The following is a 20,513-nucleotide window of genomic DNA, read 5'->3' on the forward strand; positions in this document are numbered from 1 at the left end:
CGGAAGAGAGGGCGCTGATTTTCGGCACGTGTTTTGGTCCTGCGTTCAGCTGGGTGATTATTGGGCAGAGGTCATGGATTGCCTAAATCAGGTGACGGACCGTGTTATTGACCCGGACCTGGGGGCCTGTTTACTGCTTTGGTTCTCATCCAGGGGATACTCATCAATAGTCATAATCTATGAATAATCCCCGCCCATGTGCGGGATCCCGGAGCATATAGAAAATACATATATATAAATATATATATATATATACATATGTGAAAACATATAAATGCAGCCTAATAATGTTCAAAACATGGCAATGCTGTAAATTACATATTTTTGCATAGTAGTGCCCCCGTAACCCGTAAGGAAAAAAGGAAGCATCAGGCAAATTATAACACAGCACTGCTTTATTGCCATAAAGCAACATGTAATTGTAGGCATTCGCCAGTAGGCTGCAGTAGAGTATCAAGAATCCAAGAAAACTGACACCTTGCCTTTAAGGCATTAGAGTAGGGGGACCGTGCCTTTAAGGCCTGCCCGTGACCCCCTGCTCCCATGATGCACTACAGGTGACAGTTGGGCCAGTTCTTTTTTCCGGCTCCTTCTGTGAGGATCCTGGAGCTTGAGCTCTTCAGTTTTTTGACTGAAATTTTGAATTACAGCTTTTTCTAGCTTTTTTCGACGTTTTCTGGCTTATAAGGGCTAATTCTGCTGGTTCCAGTGAATTTTCCAATTTTTTTCCAGTCAGAATGTCTCCTTTATTTAGGAAATGCCCTTCTTGTGGTAATAAAATGGCACTGGTGGATCCACACTCGGTGTGTATTGTGTGTTTACCATCAAAACACGATCCTGACCAGTGTCCCCACTGCCAGAAGTTCTCAAAGCGCACTCTGAGGGACAGAGAGCGCATTAAACTGCATGCAAGACTGGAGAAGGAACGAAGCCGTCGTGAAGGCGAGCATTCCTCATCAAGACCACCTTCTTCAGCTACGCAAGTACAGAAACGGCGACATACCAGCTCCCCGGGCTCCAAGAAGACCAGGAGTCCAAGAGGTTCGCCGTCGACGTCGAGGATGCCGGCGAAGAGGCAGAGAACTTCGGCGTCAAGGGATTCATCCCACCATCAAGAGTCTCCGCCGCGCAAAAGTAAGTCGGCGTCGAGAGGCGGCCCTTCGGGCTCGAAGGCTGCTAGTCTGGTGACATCTGAACTGTCTCCGTCGACGTCGAGGCTTCCGTCGACGTCGAGACACTCTCCGCCACCCTCGAGGGGGTCGACGTCGAGAGATGCGGCGACGTACATTCCGCCGCGAGTGGGCCGGTCGCCGTCGATGGTTACCCCCACTCGGCGACATAGAAGGTCGACGTCGAGAGGAAGATCGACGTCAAGAAGTCGACGTCGAGAGAGGTCGCCGTCAAGATCACCACGTCGACGTCGAGAGAGGTCGACGTCGAAGTCGCCCAGTCGACGTCGAGAGAGGTCGACGTCGAAGTCGCCCAGTCGACGTCGAGAGAGGTCGACGTCGAAGTCGCCCAGTCGACGGCGAGAGAGGTCGACGTCTAAGTCGCCCAGTCGACGGCGAGAGAGGTCGACGTCGAAGTCGCCCAGTCGACGGCGAGAGAGGTCGACGTCGAAGACACGGCCGACGTCGAGGTCATCTAGCCGACGTCAGGTGCCAGAGAAGAGGAGATCGACATCGAGGTCTCCACGACCGGCGTCGAGACCAGAACGGCATACCTCACACTTGCCGATGGTGACGCAGACGTCGTCGACGTCAAGGGATTCGACGTCGAGGGCGAAGACTGGACCGCCCGCGGAGAGGTCCCCAGGAGAACAGTCATCATCTCCGGGACTGCACATCGTGCAAATATCTCCAGAAAGATCACCCGAGGCTCCAGAGCGGTTTGGACTGTCACCGCGCTGGTTACGAGATGTGGGCGCTGCCGCATGTCGGAGTCCGGGATCGGACTACTCCCGCATGTATTCCCCACCGCGCAGGAGTAAATCGCCTCCGAGGGATCCACGGCCAATTTCACCACGCCGGTCTCGTTCCAGGGACCGTCGCACCGCGCCAAAACGTCCAAGATCTCCGTCCAAGCGCAGATCAGGATCAAGGGCTCACCAAAGCGAACGCTCCCACAAGAGGCGACGCACCAGGTCGTCCACTGGGACTGCATCCACAAGATCCTCAGTCCGGGACTACTCCCCTACTTTTTCATCCACGCCTCCATCGCGAGTGTCCCCGGTGGATGACATTATAACTTTCTCGGACGTCCTGGGTAGAGGGGCGCAAAAGTTGAACATCGCACTGCACGCCCCTCAGGCACCCACTTCTGTGATCTTTGACACTTTACACCATCGGTCAGCTCCCAGACCTCTGCTCCCGTTGGTGCCAGGATTGTTAGAACCAGCGATGGCCACGTTCATTACACCAGCTACAGCGGGCTCGGTCCCCTCGAGAATAGCAAAGAAGTACAAGGCTCCGGCCGAGGACCCTTTATTCTTGAGGGCGGACCCGCCAGCGGATTCGGTGATAGTGGCGGCGGCCATGAAGTCTCACTCAGCCTCAATATCTGCTTCTGTCCCCCCTGAGAAGGACAGCAAGCTGATGGACTCCTACGGCAGGAGAATGTGCAACACATCTGCCGCGCACATGAAGGTCGCTAGCGCTTCAGCCCTGCTAGGGAGGTATGATCGTTCCCTATGGGATTCCCTGGCCAGATTCGTGGAGAAATTGCCTAGGGAGGACAGGCAGGACTTCACGGAGATCCTACATGAAGGCGGACTGGTGGCCAACCAAGTAATAAGCGCAGCGGCGGATGCATCAGACCTAGCCGCGCATGGCTACTCCCATGGTATCTGCTCCCGCCGTTCGGCCTGGCTCAGATTAACAGCCCTCAAACCAGATGCGCAGAAAAGGATTCTTAACCTGCCGTTTAATGGATCATCGCTATTTGGAGCTCATGCGGACGACCAAATGAGCAAGATGAAAACGGAATTGGACACTGTAAAGGCTGTGGGACTGGAAAAACGCAAAGAGTTCCGCAAGCGCTTTCGCCAGGGCGACAAACGTGCCTTTCACCAGCGCGTTCAAACGCCCCAATGGTCCTCTCAAAACCAACAGAGGTCCCAGTTTCAGCAAAGGGGCCGGGGCAGAGGAAGAGGAAATGCTAAACAGCAGCAGTCCTCTAACAAGCAACCTCCCAAGCAGTGAAAACTTACTTCCTCCGCACTCGTTCGCCACTCCGGTGGGAGGAAGTGTCACCGCTCACCTGGCAGAGTGGAATACAATTACAAACGACAAATGGGTGCTGAGTATTGTAGAGCGTGGCTACTTGCTGAGGTTCAAATCTCCCCCTCCGCAGGTACCCCCACGGAAACAGCCACTCCCTCTCAGCCAAAACAAGCTTTTAAAGGACGAAGTTGCCACTCTCCTCTCCAAAAACGCCATAGAGGAAGTTCCAAACAGGCAGAGAAATCGGGGAGTGTACTCCCGGTATTTTCTTGTTCAGAAAAGAGGAGCGATCGGAGACTACAGACCCATCCTCGATCTCCGCCTACTCAACAGATTTCTCAGAAGGGAAAAATTCAGGATGCTAGCACTGCACCAGATCTTCCCACATCTACACCAAGGGGACTGGATGTGTGCCATCGATTTACAGGATGCATACTTCCACATTCCTGTCTCAGCGAAACATCGGAAGTTTCTCAGATTTCGCATCTTTCACCAACATTATCAATACAAGGTCCTGCCATTCGGCCTCAAGTCCGCGCCACGAACGTTCTCAAAGTGCATGGCGGTGGTGGCTGCATTTCTCCGCAAACGGAAGATATTCGTCTACCCATATCTAGACGACTGGCTCTTAAAAAGTTCCACCCCGGTTCAACTCCAGAGTCATCTCTCGTTCTGCCTAAACCTTCTACACTCGTTGGGCCTTCAGGTCAACTACCGGAAGTCGATCCTCAATCCAACTCAGCGGATCCACTACCTGGGCGCCTCTCTAGACTCCTCAAGCGCAAGCGTGTGTCCTTCGGAGGAGAGGTTATCCTCCATGCTGCAAAAAAGCTGCACGCTTCTCAGCACGGAATATCCCACAGCCAGACAAGTGTCATCTCTCCTGGGATCCATGGCCTCGTGCATCTACATCGTGCCCAACGCACGTCTGCACATGCGTCCTCTGCAACAAGACCTAGAGGATCAGTGGTCGCAGAGGACCGGCCGCTGGGAGGATCACATTACCCTTCATCAAGCCGCCAAAGATTCCATCCGGTGGTGGATGAAGCGCTCCCATCTGCTTCACGGCGTCCCATTCCATCAGGCGCCTCCGACACAAACGGTGGTCACAGACGCCTCCATGCAGGGCTGGGGGGCTCATATGGGCCGGCTTCAAGTACAAGGTCTCTGGTCCGCTACCGAGCAGAGCTATCACATCAACTTCTTGGAGCTACGAGCAGTCCATCTCGCTCTCAAGTCCCTGTACCCATCCCTGCAGACCGACTATGTTCAGGTTCAGACGGACAACACCACAACTATGTTCTATCTGAACAAGCAAGGAGGGACCAGATCACGGGTCCTGTCTCTGGAGGCCCAGTCAATCTGGAAATGGCTTCTAGCGAGAAACCTGACGATCGTCGCTGTTCACCTGCCAGGGACCCTGAACGTGCAGGCGGACGGCCTCAGCAGAGACTTCGTCGAAGCGCACGACTGGGTGCTCAACGAAGGCGTCGCTAAAGACATCTTCCGCTTGTGGGGCATACCAGACATCGATCTGTTCGCAGACGCGGACAACAAAAAATGCCCCGTCTTCGCCTCCAGGTTCCCTCAACGGGGGTCGCAGGGGAACGCGCTTTTGATCAGCTGGTCGAGGACATTGCTTTACGCTTTTCCTCCTCTCCCTCTCATCCCGGCTGTGATTCAGAAGTTCTACAGGGCCAGAACTCGGATGATCCTAATAGCACCGGAGTGGCCCCGGCAGTGGTGGTACCCGGATCTACTCCAGCTGTCGGAGGTACCACAGAGGAAGTTGCCATGCCTGCCGAACTTGCTGACCAAGGACAAGGGGAGAGTGTTCCACCCCAATCTCCCCTCCCTCCGCTTGACGGCATGGCTCCTGAATTCATCCAGTACGGACATCTAGATCTTCCACCGGACTGTATGAGCATTCTTCGGGAGGCAAAGAGGCCCTCCACGAGGAAGTCGTATGGCTTTAAATGGAAAAGATTCTGCTTCTGGTGTAGAGATAACACCCTTGATCCGATCCGGGGTCAAGAACAGGTTATTCTCCCCTACTTACTGTACTTGGCGAAGTCTGGGTTAAAGTACTCTTCCATCAGAGTACACTTAGCTGCTATTACAGCCTATAGGAAGTCTCCTACCCAGACCTCATTCTTTCAGATGCCAGTGGTAAAGGATTTCTTAGAAGGGCTTAAGAAAGTTTACCCACCTGTGAGGTCTCCTTCCCCTTCCTGGGAACTGAACATCGTTCTCTCTAAACTGATGGGAGGTCCTTTTGAGCCGATTCATAAGGCCTCCTTGCAACATCTGACCTGGAAGGCTGCCTTCTTAGTAGCCATCACTTCGGCCCGTAGGGTTAGTGAAATTCAGGCCCTCTGCTGCAAGGAACCTTACACGGTGTTTCATGCTAATAGGGTGGTGCTCCGTACTCATCCGAGCTTCCTGCCCAAGGTGGTTTCGGACTTCCATATTAATCAGGTGATCACGTTGCCCACCTTCTTTCCTCAGCCGACCACACCCCCGGAGAGAGCTCTACACTCTCTTGACCTCCGGAGGGTTTTGAAATTCTATCTAGCTAAGACCCTTACTCTTAGAAAGTCAGACAGGCTCTTTGTTAACTATGGACCCACTAATACCGGGCTGGCTGCGGCCAAGAGATCTATCTCTAGATGGATTGTCTCTTGTATAGCTTTGGCTTACCAACTGTCCCACAAAGTTCTGCAGGGTAAACCTAGAGCACACTCTACTCGGGGGAAGGCTTCTACGGTAGCACTCCTTCGCAACGTTCCCATGTCTGAGATCTGTAAAGCGGCTACATGGCGCTCAGTCCATACTTTCACGCGCCATTATTGCCTAGATTCAGACGCACAGGCCGACGCCCAGGTGGGGCAGGCCTCTTTGAGGAACCTATTTGCATAACTGTAATACAAGATGTGTCTTTTAATGTATGTTTTAACTGCTTTGTTGCTCGTCCGCGAGACTTTGGGTATGGGCTTGCTACTCTATTCATAGATTATGACTATTGATGAGTATCCCCTGGATGAGAAGGATTAGTTACTTACCTGTAATCCTAGTTCTCATCCAGGGGTATACTCATCAAAGTCATAAGCGACCCACCCACCTCCCCGGACGAGCAATGTTTTCTCTTTAAATAAGTGATGTATGGAAGGCAGATCTACTCAGGTGCGGAGGCACCGCCAAAAAGAACTGGCCCAACTGTCACCTGTAGTGCATCATGGGAGCAGGGGGTCACGGGCAGGCCTTAAAGGCACGGTCCCCCTACTCTAATGCCTTAAAGGCAAGGTGTCAGTTTTCTTGGATTCTTGATACTCTACTGCAGCCTACTGGCGAATGCCTACAATTACATGTTGCTTTATGGCAATAAAGCAGTGCTGTGTTATAATTTGCCTGATGCTTCCTTTTTTCCTTACGGGTTACGGGGGCACTACTATGCAAAAATATGTAATTTACAGCATTGCCATGTTTTGAACATTATTAGGCTGCATTTATATGTTTTCACATATGTATATATATATATATATTTATATATATGTATTTTCTATATGCTCCGGGATCCCGCACATGGGCGGGGATTATTCATAGATTATGACTTTGATGAGTATACCCCTGGATGAGAACTAGGATTACAGGTAAGTAACTAATCCTTCCCGCACACCCGCCGGACGAAGGTCACTAGCAAGTTTTACGACTTAGGATTGATAATGGCCAAGAGGGAACTGACTATGCACTGGAAGTCCAGGACGGGGCCTAGCTTCTCTAGATGGAGGGCGGCCTTCGTGCGTTGGGCGGGGGCTGAGGGTGCGCTCCGGCTGCAATTAGCTCTTCGGCGGGATGATGAAAAGGCGTTGGCGACGGCCCGGGCGTGGGAGGCGCTGGTGGTGGAATTACAGGGGCTGATGGCTAACAACTGGACAGAGGGGGACACATCTGGCGGGCAGGAGGAGGTGGTGAATGGGGAGTAGGAAGGGAGTAGTAGGGAGCGCTGGAAACTAGGGTGTGGCTAAGCGTGAGGGAAAGCCATGGTTCTCTAGTGGAGGGCGGGCACCCATGTCTGATTTATGGCAGGGAGGGGGCACATCAGGAGTGAGGCGAAAGACAGGAGGCACACTGACATGGGGGAGGGCCTGTATGGGCTGGAAGCTCATTCTCCCGGCTATTGGCTGGTATCTCTGTATGTGTAAAACATTCTTTGCCCATGGAGGAAGCGGGGTTTGTACTGAGCTGTTGCTATGAAAACAATAAAGTGTTTCAACAAAAAAAATAGGGTTTGGTCTCCCCCTGGAGCCCACTGTGTATTATGCTATTTACTGTAATTCTAATGCTTTAATATAGTGTATCTTGTTCTCTAATCTCATAAAGAGGTTAGTAGAGAGTGTTTAGTAATAAATACATATATTGTATATATACCTTGTGTGGTCCGTCCTTTCATTTGGTCATTCAGGAGGTTATAATCTGGTAAACCAAGCTGCTTTACATTCCTTCGAGACTTAGCCTGAAGGCTGTTCTCCATAGCTACCACTAGGATAGCTTTCAATTAACGTTGTCTTTAACCTAATCATCAATAAGGGTCGTTTGGACTAGTGCAAGGTGCCCACTATAACTAGTGGACCGCATATGCCAGGCCAACTTCTCACAATACACTTCTACAATTCCACAGGGAGTCCTATGAGTTCCCATTGCCTTCCCTGATTGCAGGGATCTGAGGGCCGTCACAAGTTCATCACTCGTGAAGTCCTCTTCCAGTGTCTCTGCTGCCTCCGGTGTTAGTGCCTGAAGAGGGAAGTTTTGCAAGAACTCCATGCAGTCCACCCCTGTTCTGGTGCTCGTGGGTGAGTAAAGCTTCTCGTAGTAAGATGCAAACACTTCTGTTGTCGCCTCGGTTTCTGTGTGCAGGACTCCCACCTTTTCGCGGACACTCACCACACAGTACCGGTCCGTTTCTCTCCTCTCTAGCCAGGCCAGTAGTTTGGAGGCTTTGTCCCCAACATAATACAAGTGGCGCTGAATGGTCTGTGCATGCGCCCGTGCCACATCCTTCGCCAGTACCCTTAAGTCCTGCTGCCACAGTAGTAGTCTAGCGTAAATCCACCCCGCCGTCCTCTGCCGCTCTAGCCTCTAGAGTGAGATTTTCCTGCTTAGTCGCCCTACATTCTACCGCCTTGTCCCTCTTCCTCCCCCCAACAGTGCCTGGGCCTTCCCCCGAATGAATGACTTAAAGGCCTCCCATAACGTATAGGGTGACTCTACCATCCCCTGGTTCTCCTGAAAGTAAGTCAGTCACTGAATGCAGCTTGTCCATGACCTTGCCATCCCGCAACCTCCAGGGATCTAGTCTAAGGAAGGTGGATGTGTCAAATCTGGGAACCCAGAATTGGACCCCCATTGGGGAGTTAAGAAATCCCTTGTGCATAGTGCTTAACCTCCCAAAAATCTCCCTCATGGGCGTGATGTGTGGAAAAAGTAGTCAAGTTGTGAAAATGAGCCATGTGGTGCTGAATAAGTGTATTGCTTGTGAGTTCTCCAAAGGTCAATCAAACCCTTTTCTAGATACAAAGGCTGGGAGAGCCTCGCCATCTGCTCGCCCCGTGCAGTGCTTAGTCTGTCAAGGTTGGTATCCATCATTGTGTTCATGTCTCCTCCCAGCAGAAGAACCCCAGTGGGCAGGTCTAGTAGAAGGGCACTAATTTTCGGGAGGACCGTGGCCTGGAGCTACAGCGGCACATAGAGAGAGCAGAAATTCAAGGCATGGCCCTCCCACGAGCCCGATAGGGCCACATAGCTGCCATGAGGGTCGCACTACTTGAGAGTAGGTGCAAAGGGCATCGTCTTCTTTTTTTTTTATTTGAGAACAGACCTTAAACATGATTGATGGAAAAAGAGGTCTGTAGTATTATTTACAAAATACTTCAAACAAGCTTTGCAATATTGCGTTTCCTATGTTTGGAAAAAGTGTTAAGTAAGCCACTAATTTGTAAATGAATTGTGGAATATGTAATCCTGTGCTATCAGGAAATTAGTAGTCTAAAGGTCTATGCTACCTGAGGGGAAAGCTGTCTCATTAGTTGATAGTTTTGTAGAGCTAGTTATCGGTCGTAGATACTTTTTTAACCCATAAAAATTGGATTAGGGTGGATGAAACATCTCTCAAACCTTAATTGCAAAACAATCTCCTGCTTATGGTGAGGTACTGTTGTGAAATCTAATTCAACATTCTAAATCTTGTGCTAGTCCTTTGTCTAAAGGCGAAAATTCATGGTATCTCCCTCAGCCTCATAATCTATGCTGCTATCAGCAGTTAGCTGCATAATCAGTTTAAAAAATGAACTGTGATGAAATGGCAGCCCATGAACTGACAGGATTGACTCAAAGTAGGTACCACTCACTTTAGGAAATGAAGCAGACTCTTATTTCAGTGGGTATTGCAATCTCCCGTATTTTCTGTGATTTCTCATTTCAAAAAAGGTTGTCTTACAACATTTTGTAAATCATGACATTAACTTACAAAGAAAAGATCCCTTTATTGAGAATTCGATGGGGCACTTTGCTGATAGTGAGTACACATTCAAAGTGATTAATTTTGATTTCCTGTATCCCAAACTGAGTTTAGGCAGAAGATCAGTACCAAGTTGTCTAAACTGACTTCCAGATTGTATTGCAACCTGGGACAGTGAGGCATGCAGGAATCAGTACAGTTTTTCCCCTATGGCTGAGCTGCCCACCTGCTTGATTTTTCACATTTTTGGTTTTACCTTTCGTAAAATACTTGATATTTAATACTCTTAAAAAAAAAAAAACTAAAAAAAAAATTTGTTTAGTTTAGCTTTTGAAATAAATTTCTTTTTGTAGTGTTCTGTGATTTCTCACCCGGGCGGAACAGTTTTTAACAATTCAGTGAAGACTGCCTTGAAGGAGAACTAGGATTGCTAGTTACTTTTCTTCCAGGTGATTAGTTAGAATGTTTTGGATGTCTGAAAAGGGGCGTTCAAAAGTACAAGGTGGTTTTGTCGTTTCATTGTCAGTGATCTTCTTATTTCAGTAAGGAAAGCATTTAACATATCTTGGGTAGTCCGCAAATTATCCCTGCGACATGGTGATAATCATGATAGAAAGTTATTTAATATTCTGGAATTGGGAACAGCTCAAGGGAGGGTGATGGGGCCACTAATGTTTTAACTTAAGAGTACAAAACTTTCAGAGCACTATGTCCTACTCCTTGCTATCACCTGTCCTTGTTACATATTCCAGATGACATTTCCTCCCTCCCTCTCTCTGATCAAATGGTTTGAGTAACTGCAAACGATGCCTTGCTCCTTTGCACCAAATTGTTTTCTTTGTACATTTAGTGTAGCCTCCGAAATGCACATGGATGACCTTCTTTCATTCACCTAGCCTTCCCTCAACTACACTCTTCCAAGCATCACCATGGCTTTCCTTACTATGCCCCATTTACTACTTTTGGGCTTTTTCGCAGTCTTTCCATTGAATTTCCTACGTATGTACTGCAATGGCCACATGGTCACCCAACGTTCACTTTATGGATGGTTTAACTGCCAGTTCTCATCCAGCCACTGCTTCTGCACCCCACCTGTCCTGCTTGTATGCTTAAAGCGTAACTGCTGGTGTTTGCCCACCCTTATTTTCCCTTTGTATGCATCCCACCTTCAGTGTAGGTGTTTTTTTCTTCTCCCTGCTCCTTAGTTTCCTCCGCTTGGAGTATTTCAGTCCATTCTTTGCAGTTCTCATGTGAATGCTTGCAGCATAATTTTAAGCCTACATATAAGCTACCATAAGCTCTTCACCACCTTCTTCACATTGTTGTTGCTTACAGTGATGATTAACATCCATACCACTGCCTAACCCTTGCCAACTCCATTGTCTTCTCCTGCCCGCACCCCTCTCTGCTTTATTTTCCTTTCCATATACTAACTGAATTTTTTTTTAAAGTTGTTTTCCTATACATTATGCTTAGTACATTTCCCATACTAGAAATTGATAATTTCCTCTATTAGAGCTGCAGTGTTTTCACTCAGATCGATTCCCTTTCTTTGTGCACAATTGACCACGTATTGCATTTCCCGTTTAGTGCTGCAACAGCCTTCTGTAACTTGACCAAGTTGTACACAACTGTAAAATAAAACGTTCTTGTTTGATGGGTCATTGGCTTAATAATCTTGCATGAATTGAAGTAATGTAGTTTAAATGGGAACAATTTTGTGATGCAGAACATAATAATTTAGATATGCATGGAAAAAAATCACAGGACCATAAAGGTTTTTGCTTTGGTTTCCTTATTTGGGAAACAATCTGTCAGCTGCTGATGTACAAAATGTATGCATTGAAATACTTTTGGTTCTACAATTCTATATGCTTTTTCAAGGAGCCTTGAACCATTATGAAGTCCAAATTTCTACACAGAACATTGATAAAAATGTTGTTCATTGATTCTCGCACATGAATTAACCATCTTTGTACTGGTTGGAGAGCTTTACCGAAGCAAGTCTACTTTACCTTGTGCCTCTGAATGAAAATTAACTTGTTCTTTGTCAACAGGCAAGAAATTCTCTTCGACTATGAGCAGTATGAATATCATGGTACTTCTGTGAGTATACCATTCTCCTTCATACATAATAATTCCAACAACATAAGTTAAGGGCCTTAGCCGCCTTTACTTTCTAGTCCCTGCTCTTTGAGCAAAAGCCATACCTTAAACCATTTTGGGAAGCCTTTAGCGGGCCTGCTCAGGAGACCTTGATCCACTAGCATACCAAGTTGTGGAGGTTCCTGGGAACTTGGGTGAGTGGCTAGCACTCCAAAGAACCCTTTTACTAACCTTGTTCAAGGACAAAAACTAACGTAAAATACAGTTAATTTTGTATCCCGTGATACGGGCTGTCAACATGGTTATCGATGTGTCTAGGTTGGATATGGTCATTAATAAAACTATCTGTTTACAGAATCAGATTTTGTTCACTAGTAGAAGTAATAATTCCCCAACTTCTCTGACATTGTCTTATGTCGGCCACCTTTGTTACAAGAGTGAGTAGGAAAATAAGATTGACAAAGAAAAGTCCTGCTTGGTAGCTTGAAAAGACGTCGGACAGGAACCTCCACATATGACCGGAGTCTCTGGGCTTGAGTACACTCACTGGACCTTAAAGCTGCCCTGAACAGAGCTTCTTCAACCAATCCAAGCTTCAGTTTAATACAAAATGTGGTTTTTAGCGGATTTAATAAATTCACCCCCACCACCCATTGGCCAATTAAGACTGCTGCCTGTTACCAACTGGCACTAAGACTGAAAAAGAGAAGGAACCTTTTTAAGTCCCTCTTACTGCAGACAAAAGAGGATGACCTCACATGAACAGTGTATTTGTCTTTATTCTAATTATAAAGTGTCTCGCTGCGAGATCTGCAAAACCTTTGCTTCCAGAACACTTACGGACCGAGAAAGGAGGTTGGCTCTCCTTCTACTTGTGAAAAGACGTTTCCTCCTCCTAAAGGGGAGGCCCACTGACCCTCTCTACCGATCTTGTTCACTGCCAATTTTCAGAGGGCTTGGCATGTTGATCTTAATTACTTAAATTTGGGAGGTGTATATATCTTAGTTAGCCCACTTTGCGTTCACGTTTTGTAATTTTCTCCCACCGCATGGTTGGTATCAGAAAATCATATTTACCCGAATAAATTCGGCGTGTGTTGCCTAATGGACGTGATCAGATTGACTGATAAAGATTTAGATGTAGAATATCTTCATACACGTATGGGGTTCCCAGAATACCATTTCTAAAAATGAATATGTACCTAAAGACAGACATACATACAAAGAATACATTGAAAATGCTGCCTCTTATAGACCTTATAAGAGGCAGCATTTTCAATGTATCCTTTTTTTTATTCTTATAATTCCAGTCAGCCAAAATAAAATTGCAGTGTATTTGGGTGAAACAACCGGGATAAAGCCTTTTTTAAACCCCACGTAATAAGAAATTTGTACACACTGTGCTGATTTGACACTGCACCTTTAATAAATTCCATGGCAGGCAGCCATTCCATCATACAGTGCAGGTCTGGGTGTCCGTTTGTTTTTCCAGATCACAGTGGAAGGATCCCTAATACTGCTGCCTTTTAAGGCTTATTTTAGCTGAAAATCTTCAAGTGTTATGTTTCTTTATTCTGTTTTATAGTGTCCCCTTCATCTTCCTGACACAAGTTATTTTACAGTTTTTTCCTCCTGCATTGTTAATTCTTACCTCCATCTCTAGCACCACCATACTGGCTTGTGTGGGGAAAATAAGTTCTGGGGAGAGCGCGCACGGTAGGCATGTCATCTCTCTTCTGGATTCACACTCCCATCATGAAGGTAGAGATATGCATAGAGTTTCCATTCAGGCAATTCTAGGACTGGGAGGCAGTCCACACTTCCCTAGCCCAAAAGCCCTCAAGTGATGATATTTGCACTCCGTTCGGTGTCATGTTTTCCCTGTATTCGAGATATTCATTTTTTGAGGGTATCTTCCAATTTTCTGGCTTCTGTCAATTTCTTTTTAACGCTAAGTGTTGCAGAATCCAGCTCTAGTGAGTAGAACATAAATTAGAGATTCTGTCATAATGGCTCCTTCTCAGAAGTTGCAGCTCTCGCCTCAACAATAGAGGGTGACTCATTATACCCAATGCCTCCATGGTTAATCTACTTTGACGTACTTTGGCTCCTGCACCTAAGGTCCATCAGGTTTCACCAACACTTTGCTCTTCTCTATAGAGATGAGGCGAGAAGAAAGCTCTCTCTCCAACATTCTTCAAACTATGAACTGGAAAAAATAATTACATAGTCACTCGCCTTAATAGGGAAAAGGGAATCTTTGTCATCATGACGATCCAGGTCACATACTCATACAAGACGACGTTCCTCTTCATCAAACATGAGCGCCCTGACTGTCAGAGCCCCGGAATTTCCACCTCACTAAATTTCACCAGTAGACTGCGTTGTTGCCTTCATAAGGTCGGCCTTCAAAGAAGCTTGATACAGAGATCTGCTCTAGTTTATGAAGCCTCCATGATCTTTAAAACTTTGCTTCTTAAATTTCCGGTTTTGCACATGGTAGCTCTGTGCTACCAGGATTTAGGGACCCAATCGTGCACACACTTTTGACTTCGACCTCCATCAAGCCCATGGGTACACAGGAAAAGAATTACACACCTCCTGATTGAGATTCTCTTTTCTTGAAAGAGACTCCTCCCCCTGACTTTTTTTTTTCCTTTTTTTTTTTTAGCAGCGAAGTCTTCCCACAGTGTGTCTGATTCTACCTTTACTGCTTCCTAGGTAAATGAAATCGGGTGGATGCATGCAGTGGGAAGGTTAAGTCTGCACTACTTGGCCTTTGCTGATAGTTGCTAGTTCTGCAGCCTTTTTGGGCAGTTAAAATAGAGAGCTATAGGACTCACAAGGATGCTTATCTGCCTAGGCGAGATAGAGAAGATTCGTCGGAGATCCTAAAGGATGGGGCATTGTTTTCAGATCAGACCATTGAAGTGGCAAAAGATTTGGCAGATCTGCCATGGACTTAGCATGAGACCAGCTTTGTGGTTAACACTACTAAAGAGCAAACAAAAATTATTGGCCTTGTTTTTCCCAGTTCCTTCCACTTTGGTCCAAACGCAGACTAACTGCAATGAATGAAGATAGAAGCAGAAACTCTTAAATCTGTTGTCCTGGAAAAAACAGGAAAGCGTTTCTTTGAGTACAGATGAAAGGTTTATTTCTGATAGAGACTTTTAGCCACAGATTCCACACATTTTTTAATATTCTCCAGGAGTCGGACTGGCTCTGGTAACTTTTTTCATAGTGCCTGTGTGCTGGAAGGTGGTACCATGCGACTTGGCACAAACTCAGTGCTGCTCCAGAAGTGATGTCCTGGGCCTATAGTGGCTTCGCTCCCACGTGCGCATTGTGGTTCCTCTAGATGCGGTTCTGGAGCTAGAGTCTCTCAGAACCTGCTTTTTGCGATTTCCTCCCACCCCGTTCCCCTTCCCAAAGTTTTTCAACAGTGTTCAAGGGATGTCTTTCCCCTAAGAGGACAGATTTTAGGCCGTGTAGGGACTGTCACAAACAAATGTCTGCGACCGGTTACCACCAGATTTGCTCGTGGTGTCTGGGGGTCGAGACAGGACTCCAAAACCTGCAGAGACTGCGGGTCGATGTTATGTTATTCAAACATAATATAGCGCCACAAATCCACCCCGCAGGGGTATCTCGGAGCTGCAGCACAGGCCCAAGATGAGAATGGAAAAGAAGAAATATGATAGAAAAGCCAGGTTTCAAGTAGCTTCTTGAAGTGGACAAAATCGGGGCAACTGCTAATGTCAGGCGAATGTTTGTTCCAATGAAAAGGGCCCAGGAAAGAAAGATTGACTGCTCTGTCTAATTGTGCGAATCTGACGTGGGTAGAGTAAGAATTAATCTCCAGTATTTGGGGTGTCTTTCATAGATTCACATGCTTGAGTCCCACGGTATATAAAAAGCAATAAGTATCATGTGTAAATGTGTGTGTATATGTGTATATATATATATATATATATATATATATATATATATATATATATATATATATATATATATATATATATATATATATATATATATAACCTACTGGCGGTCGCCAGTAGGTAGTTATAGTTAGGACCCCTTTTCCATAGGAAAACCTCAACATTCTATTTTGAATAACTTTGGCGCCGGTCGATGAATCCTCGCGAATTTCTCAAAATAGGTGGGGCGCTACGCTCCGCTCCTACCCTGAAAGTCTCGGGGGGATCCGTCAAGCGGGGGCTGAGATAAAAAGGGGGTCCCAAAACGCGTTTTCCCCATGCATTTTTCCATAGGACCTTTAGAACGAGCTACAGCCCGAACGGCTGAACAGAATTACTCGAAATTTGGCAGAGAGGTAGTCCCTAGGTCTAGGAAGTGCCTTTTGTAGGTTTGGTGTAAATCTGTTCAGTAGATTCTGAGAAAATAGCCTTTAAATCAATATATATATCTGAGCCCGCTTACGGTACGCTTACCGTACGCTTACCGTAAGCGTACGGTGGCGTGCGCGAGCGCGATTCTGATTGGCTCTTAGATCTTAGTAAACATTCGAATCGGCCGAAACCAGGAAGCGGCGGCCGCCATTTTGTGTATTTCACTCAGAAAAAAAAGAGTGAAAACAAGAAAAGGGGGCAATGAGGAGAGTTACAGACCCCCTTACATTTGTGAGGGGGTCAAAGAAGGACTGTAAAGTACAAAGAAAACATTTATTGATTTTAAAAAAAATCACGGGGTACGCGTACGGTAAGCTTACGGTAAGCGTACGGTAGAAAAAAAAAAAAAAAAATGAAAATCAGATTTAAGTGTTTAGATATTAGGGGGCTCTAAAAAGAGCCGTTGTGTTTATGAAATGATTTTTTAGTGGTACCTACAAGTAAGTACCGATGCAGAGTCTAAGGTTCAAGAGGAAGACTCTGTTCCCTTCATCATTGAAGTGCACACCATCTCCTCTATAAATGTCTTGCATGTCATAACGCAAGTTGTTGTGGTAAATGGCACCCATACCATAGTCACGGAGGAAAGCAGAACAGAAACAGATTTGTTGACGTGCTTTCTTGCTTTGTCATCGCACCGCGTGCCCACCGTGCGTGCACGGCACTAACTGCGTAAAGTGGGCGCGCGGTGCGCGAAGCGCACCGCGTGCTCACTGCGCGCACGGTGCGCGAAGCGCACCGTGCGCGCACGGAACGAACTGCGTTAAGTGGGCGCGCACGCCACGAATGGCGTAAAGTAACTTAGCATTTAAAAAACCGTACAAATTCACTGAAAAAACCATAGGTTTCACACACGTTATAGTTAGGAATTAGCATTTAAAAAACCTTGCAAATTCACTGAAAAAACCATAGGTTTCACACATGTTATAGTTAGCGGAAATTTTACTGATAAAAAACCAATGAAATTCCCCCGTTATAGTTAGTGCAGGCAACTATAACTCACGCGACCGCAATCTTCTGCTGATGACATATGTGTCTTTATGAAAAAAAAATATTTGTAATATATGTATAGCTAAAAATGTATGGAAGAAGACATGGGCAAATAAGTGTCTAAATACAGTATTAGCATCAGCAGAGGATTGCGGTCGCGTGAGTTATAGTTGCCTGCACTAACTATAACGGGGGAATTTCATTGGTTTTTTATCAGTAAAATTTCCGCTAACTATAACATGTGTGAAACCTATGGTTTTTTCAGTGAATATATATATATATATATATAACGTCTCACCAAGTGTATCTCGTACACAGAGGCACTCCTCCCCAAAAACGACACAGCATATCCGAAATTCCTTTGCAAGATTTTAATGTGCTTCAAGCCAAGGTTTTACCCAACGCGTTTCGACGAACATATCGTCTTGGTCACCGTGACCAAGACGATATGTTCGTCGAAACGCGTTGGGTAAAACCTTGGCTTGAAGCACATTAAAATCTTGCAAAGGAATTTCGGATATGCTGTGTCGTTTTTGGGGAGGAGTGCCTCTGTGTACGAGATACACTTGGTGAGACGTTTTATGATAACAGGATTTCCTTGGACCCTGTTTTGTGCACCGCCGCAATTGTGTCCCGGAGGACTGAGGAAGTGGAAAGTGATATATATATATATATATATATATATATATATATATATATATATATATATATATATATATATATATATATATATATATATATATATATTCCACAAATGGATGGGAACACCCGTTGCCTCCAGAACGAAGGGCGCGTCGATGAAGAGACCTCCCAAACGCGGTCACGAATATTGTCCAAAACTTCTCCAAGTTAAAGAAAAGCAATCGACGCCGTGTCTGTGCTGAAAGTTATTTATTGCCAGCCGAAAAAGCTAGACGCGTTTCGCCTGTCCTGCAGGCTTGTTCACTAGCAGTTTGGTAAAGTTTTCAAAGGCAATTTAAAACAGTGAGTGACGATCAACGCACGTGATGGACTACAAGTATAGAAATAAACAGAAGACTCGTAGTTCACTAAACTGCAATAGATAAACAGTCCAGGCAAGTGCCACAAAATGTAAGACCAATTCATTACGGTCAGTCAAACATAGTATGAACTCATAAATTTGGAGTATTTGGTAACATTCATCAATTATAACACAATTATTAACCAAGTGGTCCTGTCATGAAACATTAAAAACCAAGTCACTATTTAGACTGGCAAGGTTAATGCATTACACGGGTGATTAGATCAAGTGATCAGTCGCACTGAATATAATTTCAGCCATTGTGTCAAAACATGATTTAGCAGATCAAATTAGAAATGACAGTAAATACGCGGTACCTGTGAAGTTACTGCCCAAGTGGGCTACTGCAAACATCAACAGAGAGTCCGTTACAGTTAATAGTAGCTGTTTTTAGTCCAAAGCAGTGACAAGATCGCACAATAAACAAAATACAGATAAAACCAAGTAGAAAAAGGACGGGAGGATTCTATAAATGCGTGTGTAAGTCTTCTTCCATATTAAGACCATGTGGTGTTTTGGTATTGAGTCTAATAATATAGCAGGACTCTAGTTTGCGGAGTTTCTTTTCCCGGTTTCCACCTCGGCTGCCAGGTGGAACTGCATCAATTACATAATAGAGAAGACCTTCAGGGTCTTTGTTGTGACATCTGTCAAAATGCCGGGCCACGGGATAGCTTTTGTCCCCATTTTTAATGGCCCGTAGATGTTGCAACACCCTTTTATGCACAGGCAAAATCGTAGAGCCCACATATTTAAGGCCACAAGGGCACTGTAATATGTAGACCGCATAGTCCGTCTTACATGTGTAATGCCCCTTGATGTGTTGGATGGCTTTATGGGAAAAACCTGCTGGGAAACAAGTGGTGTTTTTTCCATACATACAGGCCTTACATTTATGGCATTTAATAAAACCATCCTTTCTTTGAAGCCAAGAGCCTGCTGGTTTCGTTTGATTGCTAGGTAACACATTGCTGACTAATGCTTGGTGCAAGGATCTGGCCTTTCTGAATGTAAATTGTGGTCTTCTTTGAACAATTTTACCCAACACTGGATCACTCCTGATAATGTGCCAATGCTTATTAAAAATTGTTCTCAATTTGTCCTGTTTGTTGTAAGTAGTGATGAACCTACACTGGTTAGTGTCTTTTGCTGAATTTTTTGCTAACTTTGTGTCTTTATTGAAAAGAATTTGTTCTCTCTTAATTTTTTAAATTTTAGTAACAGCTTGATTAAGACAGTTTTCCGAATAGCCTCTAGCTTGAAAACGAGATTTCCAACATGCAAGTTCTTTATTAAAATCATGTTGGCTGCTACAGTTACGCCTGGCTCTAAGACATTCCCCGTAGGGGATGCTGTTGACTAGTTTAGCCGGATGGAAACTAGATGCATGCAATAATGTATTACCATCCGTTGGCTTGCGGAACAATTTGGTGTGCAATTTACCCTCATTCACGTACAGTGTTAAATCTAAAAAGTTAATTTCAGAATCACTGATAGTGCTAGTGAGTTTCAGGTTCAAGTTATTGCATTGCAGCTCTCTGACAAAATCTTGCGCACTTTTCATAGTACCTTTCCAAATAATAAAAAGGTCGTCGATGTAACGACTCCAGTGCATTACATTATTGTGCCATTCGGCATGCCAGCGCGTCTGGACCACCTGCTCCTCCCACCAGCCCATATGCAAATTAGCATAGCTGGGGGCAAAGCAGGTGCCCATCGCTGTTCCGCAAATTTGTTGGTACAATTCTCCATTAAACAGAAAAAAATAGCTTTCTAGACAGATGGTAATCATTTGGAGTAGCATTTGAGTGTGATGCCAATATTTTGCTGGACGGGTACCCAGAAAAAGCTTGCATGCATTAATGCCATCTTTATGGCGAATACTGGTGTATAGTGTGGTGGCATCTATGGTAAGTAGTAGGAAATCAGGTTCCCACGGGATGTCATACACTTTGCGTAGGAAATCACTAGTGTCCAGGATAAACGATGGTAGTGCTTGAACAAGAGGACATAAAAAAGAATCAACAAATTTGGAAGTGTTTTCAAAAGCACTGCCTGTAGCCGAGATAATAGGACGACCCGGGGGATTAACCATATCTTTATGAACCTTAGGTATAAGGTATAAAACTGGAATGACGGGGCAATCAATTTTCAGGAAAGACATTTCATCTTTGCTCAACACACCTGTTCGTACCCAATCAACTACCATCGTTTATCCTGGACAC

The 20,513-nt window shown here is 45.6% G+C and overlaps 1 protein-coding gene across 2 annotated transcripts in view; it reads left to right on the top strand.

Annotated features, from left to right (window-relative positions):
• CDC45 (cell division cycle 45) overlaps positions 1-20,513 on the top strand; it is a 433,910-nt gene that overhangs the window by 148,302 nt on the left and 265,095 nt on the right. For both annotated transcript variants that reach the window (XM_085633419.1, XM_085633420.1), the window contains one exon: positions 11,793-11,841. In XM_085633419.1, coding sequence (XP_085489545.1) covers positions 11,793-11,841 — 49 coding nt within the window. The remainder of the gene's footprint in view (positions 1-11,792; positions 11,842-20,513) is intronic.

Source organism: Triturus cristatus, chromosome 11 (genome assembly GCF_964204655.1).
Source record: "Triturus cristatus chromosome 11, aTriCri1.1, whole genome shotgun sequence".
NCBI lineage: Eukaryota > Metazoa > Chordata > Amphibia > Caudata > Salamandridae > Triturus > Triturus cristatus.